At 39.1% G+C, this 6000-nt stretch overlaps 1 protein-coding gene across 8 annotated transcripts in view; it reads right to left on the bottom strand.

The window, feature by feature from the left end:
- Window positions 1–6000, bottom strand: part of LOC143855494 (OVARIAN TUMOR DOMAIN-containing deubiquitinating enzyme 12-like) — a 56018-nt gene that overhangs the window by 5300 nt on the left and 44718 nt on the right. For all 8 annotated transcript variants that reach the window (XR_013237887.1, XR_013237888.1, XM_077365615.1 and 5 more), the window contains one exon: window positions 322–406. Coding sequence is in view for 6 of the 8 variants with exons in the window: in XM_077365615.1 (XP_077221730.1) it covers window positions 322–406 (85 nt within the window). In the remaining 2 variants the exon portion in view is untranslated. The remainder of the gene's footprint in view (window positions 1–321; window positions 407–6000) is intronic.

Below are 6000 nucleotides of genomic sequence, written 5' to 3'. Positions count from 1 at the left end.
TAGAATATTCCTTTATTTCACCCACTGTATATTTTTCAAAAAATGAATTTATTTGTATATTCATATATAGAGATATATAGACATATAGAAATGGATTTATTTATTTCACCCACACGCACATATTTTGCATGCAAGCAGGCCTCTGATAATTGAACCATTAATACCTCTATTCCGTAATAGAGCTTTGATACTTATAACCGTAAAACCAAAATAGGAGTCAGAAAAAATAATCCAAATCTGTCCTAAAAGTTTTTTAGGGAACAGTGCAGCATATAACAGACATTGAATACTTAAATATGTGACCAAAACTTGAGAACTTACCTCGTTTTGATTTCTGAACATTAGGCAGAATTTCAATGTAGCAGGTGTCCTTGAAAGATGTTATGACAAATATTTTGACTCCATACTGCAGCAAAACAATAAAAAATGTGAACCTGTTAATGAAAATAGCAGTCTTCTTAGACAAAACAATCCATTATGTTCATTCATGTCAATTTCCTTAGGCAAAAGGAAATGCATGTGATTTTAGAAACAGGAATTTGGAAAGCATTGATAATAAAACTAGGTGCTTTTTCTATCTGTTCCACCAAATCAAGGTGGGTCCATACACTTTGGATATCACAAATTGCACTTTTCTTGCCTCTAGTACCGACTTATAGGAAAAAATCATCAACGTGGGTACAATGGTTCAAAATACCAGTTGATACAGATACGCATCGTCCAATATGTATCAGTATCTATTGGAAAGTGTATCTGCCGATACAGCCAATATGAGAGGTCTATCGTGACTGATATAGGATCGATGTGGGGTCCATACCCCATATCGTGTCATCCTCACGTGAATATCATGGACTTTATTTTTTTATTTTATTCCATTTTTGCTATTTTCAGAGGAAGTTTGCTTGATTATTGTATTAACTAAATCAATATAGACAAACTAGATTCAACCACGGAAAATAATATTCGAAACACAGATGGATGGGCCAAAGCTGGATTCACAAAATTTTGAAATTTATTTCGTTAAAGATAAAATCCCTGCTTTTCTCAATTTATTTATGGATTAGCTGTAATACATTAAAATTAGGCATGAATCATCCGATACGCATGCTTGTGAGAATATTTGAAGAGTTTAGGTGTTAGTGTGTTACTAATGCTGATTTTATTGTTTCCCCTTTTTTTCTTAGATATATTTTTTCGTAAAATTTCATCTTTTAATGATAGATCTATGGATATGTATAGTTTGATTATTTTATAAACCTATCAAACTAGATTTACCTAGTTATGCATGTTTTTGCCAAGTTATGATTTTGTATACTCTTTGGTTTTTATTTATTTAAATTTAAAATTTTCATTATATTTAACATCAGCTACTTTTTAATTGTTGTAGAGCTAGATCTACATGTTCTGAGCAAGATCACACATGCTTAGGTTTATGTGCCTATGTTTTATGAAAACTACTATTTTTTTTTGTTAATTTTTTATACTTTCACATTTAATAATAGATAGGCCAGGGCCAGCATAATGTAATTAAATAATTAATGTTAAAATCATCAAACCAAAGTTTTTAGTTTAAGTAAATATGCAAAGTACACACACAAAAGGTGGTTAAAAACATTGCATGTCAATCTATTTTTGGGATCATGAGAATCTGTATCACCAGATTCACATATCTGTCCACACGAATTCCGCAAAATTAAGATCACGAAATTCGGAGGCAAATTACAACGAAATTGTAATTAATAAAAGCGGGACATCCTTCTTGAATCCTCTGATTAACGACCAATGAGGTGAAGATGAGAGCTTTCGCGGCGTATTACGTGTTCCTCAGTGTTAAAAAATGTGTGAGCTTCACTCCGGGCTTCACGCATTATTGGCTGTGAAGTTCACAGTGCCACTTTCCCTCAATGAAGGGCCTCCTGTGTTGGCTTGATCTTCGTAGAAGATTTCTCCAAGTACTTGAATGACTTGTAGAAGGGAGTGCTTTCCTTCTCTTGAGATGTTTTCACTCTAGAACATTTTCTGTAGCCTCTATTTCCTTCTTCTTCTTCTTCTTTTCAAAAGCTAGCCTTGGAGAGTGACCTTCACATAGCTAGTTAGTTGATTCCGTCCACCGGCGACCCTTGGCACTTTTCAACATTTTTCCCGTCCTGGGTAGGCCAGCACTTTTTCTGTGGCAAAGGAATCCTCTGAAGTCACACATACTGGTTGAAGCGCGTCAGTAGGGCCTGGAGATTGAGAGGGGGATCGATGTTGAGAGATACCTTTAGGTCCCTGTCGTGAATGATGGCTTTGAGAACGGTGGCGGCCATCTCGAAGGGAATCCTCTGAAGCCACATAATGGTTGAAGCATGTCATTAGGGCCTGGAGATTACGAGGGGGGTCGACGTTGAGGGATACCTTTAGGTCCCTGCCGTGAATGACAGCTTTGAGAAAGGCGGCAGTCATCTCGAAGTTAACATTCCGTATCTGGTAAACTAGGAAGTAAATTGAGCTACAAAGTTTCACAGCATTTCATCCTTTTCTTGGCGCAAGGTTAGGAGCACATCGGCTGGCTTCGAACAAGGGTGATTGTTGCCGAAATATAGGGCGAATTCTCAGCCGAGTTCTTAAAAGGAGAAGATCGAAGCTGGTTTCAAACGTGTATACCAGGCAGTAACAGTGCCCTTCAGAAGGGAACAGAAGTGCTTACATACGAAGCCTTCTGAGATCCCCCCCCCCCCCGGAAACTCATTGCTTTGCGGAAAGTTTGGCAGTACTCCAGAGGATCCGCTGTTCCATCGAAGCGGACAAATCGAGAAAGGTCGATAGCAGGATCCACCGGGGTAGCCTCAATCTCCGATGTAAAGGGAGAATCGGCCCCGTTTTCCCATTCATCTAGGAAGTCATTACCATGAGGTCTCTTCATTACCTGATGCATCTCCTGCAGCTGGTGATGCAAATCGAGCAATCATAGGATGTGGCAGGATAGCATCAGCTGCAAACGCTTGAGGGTGAACTTGAGAAGGCGGTCGATAGGCCGGGGTGGGTACCCCCACGAGCGGTGGGGTTTCCTCCTGTTCGTGCCTGGGATTGAAACTAGGAATGGCGGGGCGTGGAGCCGGGCTAGCTACCGGCGTAGAGGCTGCGTAATTGCACTGTCAATAACCCCCCGGAACTCTTGGTTCCGAGTAATTGGCGCCTTCCTCCGCAAAGTCGGTCATGGGGTTAACAACTAGAGGGGCGACGTTGGGGTTTATCCCAACTGGAGGAGGGACGCCATGGAAAATTGACTAGAGCTACCCTTGCATGGTGTGCATTCGTAGAGCCAACCTTTCACACATGTCTCTCGCAGGGGTGAGCAGAGGGGAGGCAAACTCAAGAGATCCGCCGGCCCCTAGAGGTGGTGGTTGATGGGCAGCTAAGCCTGCTCGGTGACAGAACGTCGATTCGCCGTCCTTTTCGTAATTCTCCTACTTGGCAGTGGATTGTTGCTCTTAGCCATCCCTGACTGGACTAACAGGTCCCATGGGTGGCGCCAATCTGATGATACCGAAATCCAATTGCCTTGATCTGAAGGTTGATGGAGCTCCAATCAGCGATCTTTGACCTACAATCACAAAGAAAGCATTAACAGTCCCGGAGGTTTGGCTCCGGGAAACCACTTTGACAATCAAGTCAAATCTCGATCTCAGAGTAAAGAAACCAAAAAAATGAAAATATGATTAAGGGAGAAGAAAATTTTAGGAAAAAAGACCTCTTTCTTTTAGGAAGGGTGCTTTATACAGTGATACGGTGTAAGCGCAATGCGTCTTTATTTTCTTGGGTCTCGAGCGATGATGACTTACGTATAAAAGATCTCTGAATTATTTTAGACAACTATGCATGTGAGTGAGGTGGAGGGATAGATAAGAGCCAGCAAATATATCCGCCATGTGTTTAGATCAATGGATACATTTGCCACGTGTGTAAGCTGGTGGATATGTATGCATTGGAAGCAGGCCACATGGCATGAAGACGGTGTTCCCAGATTTCACTCCTAACAATTCACAAACCCCATGTTCCAAGTGTCCTTAAGGATCAAAGTCCAAATTAAAGAAATATGCAACCTTAGTCAACATTTTATTGTAGAAAAAAAATGAACTAAAGCTATTTCAAAAGTGGAACCACCATAATCTCATCTTGAAATCTCATCAAATGCACATTCTCGCCTTTCCCCAACAAAAGGTGTTCCAAAGTTTCATATGCATACAAGTATTATTGCATCTGCATTGTTACACATGAACTATTCATATTCTCAACATTGCTTACTCATAGGAATGCAACCATTAGGTCCCTCTCAGACTTGCAAGGCCCTACCTTGGTTATTGCAATCAGAATAAAATACTAACCATATATCATTTCTCAATTTAATGTATGTTGTTTGCTATGATAACAGACGATCATCAGGGATGGCCTCCTTAGATAAAAATAAAAAGATGATAAATACAATAACATTTCAGTAAGTCTCTGTTGGACTCGAAATTTTACAACCAGGGCAAAATAGCAAAATCCCTTATTAAATTAAGAGAGAGAAATGAGTGATTACAAATCATGCTATTCTTAAAAGTAAAAGGGATAAATGTAAAAGTTAAAATACTTTAATTCAAAAAAGGAAAAGAGAGCCCACGACTAAGGGAAAACTAATCCCTAAATTTAAGGGAACAAAATAACTCTCGTGAAAAGGGAAATGAATCACCCATGTTTCAAAAGGGGAGGTTACGTAACTCCCCACAAAAGGGGAAGTGATCGTGGAATCCCATATAAGGGATGAGGTGGCACCCACAACGGCTCAAAAAAGAGGAAGTGGAGATCGTGAAGTTGAGAGAAAATGGGTGACGTGGCAGTTGCCAACCACTTCAATAGAATTCTATAAATAGAGGGAAGATCATTGAGCAAAGGATCGGATCTTTGGAGGGGGGGGGAAGTTACGTTGAAGGAGAAACAAAAGAAAAATGAGAGAGATGTGAGAAAAGATTTTGGGGCTAACATTTTCATTTTTCTTCTCTTTCTTGTTTGCAGGTTTCCTTCAGGGAAGAAGACCTTTCTCTCTACAAAGTCTCTTCTAGGGACTTTCTAAACGGAGAAAGATGAAAAAGACTCCCTTTAAAGTCTCTTCTAGGAACAGTCTAAAGGGAGAAAGATGAGGAAGATTCCCTTTAAAGTCTCTTCCAGGGACTTCTAAGGGAGAAAGATGAAAAAGACTCCCTTCAAAGTCTCTTCTAGGGAAATATGACAAAGACGACGGTTTTCCCAAAAAGAAAGAAGGCTTTTCTATTTCAAGTGAAAGGAAAAAACTCCCTTTAAAGTCTCTTCCAGGGACTTTCTAAATGGAGACAAACGATAAATATGACATTTCCCCAAAGGAAAAATGAAGAAAGTTTGAAAAGATGAAATTTCCTCCGAAAAGAACTGTTAACAAAAAATCAACTCTTTCTCAGGAATAATCAATTAAAAATTGTATTTAGATAGGGATCCTATTGATGGATAATCAGAGGTATTTTCTTTCTTCAAGAAATGTAATTAATGGCCAATAAAGCCACAAGTGTACGATCACTACCAAAATTAATAAAACCTCTTCCCACAAGATGGAAATTTGATCCCAATGCATTTTATGTGCGTGATTTCCCTTTTCATGATTTCCCTTTTCATGCATGTGAAATTTGTTAAACAGTCTCATAAATGAGCAATTTATTTAGATAGGGATCCTATTGATGGATAATCAGAGGTATTTTCTTCTTCAAGAAATATAATTAATGGCCAATAAAGCCACAAGTGTACGATCACTACCAAAATTAATAAAACCTCTTCCCACAAGATGGAAATTTGATCCCAATGCATTTTATATGTGTGATTTCCCTTTTCATGATTTCCCTTTTCATGCATGTGAAATTTGTTAAACAGTCTCTCATAAATGAGCAATTTCACCGTATTGCATGTGTGTATTAATACAATAACCCATCGAACCATCCGAGAGGCAAAAAG

Source organism: Tasmannia lanceolata, unplaced genomic scaffold (assembly GCF_043159265.1).
Source record: "Tasmannia lanceolata isolate RefF3 unplaced genomic scaffold, GAP_Taslan_0.1 ptg000021l, whole genome shotgun sequence".
NCBI classification, from domain to species: domain Eukaryota; kingdom Viridiplantae; phylum Streptophyta; class Magnoliopsida; order Canellales; family Winteraceae; genus Tasmannia; species Tasmannia lanceolata.
The sequence above is the reverse complement of the archived record's forward strand: the minus strand, read 5'-3'. Positions and strand labels throughout refer to the sequence as shown.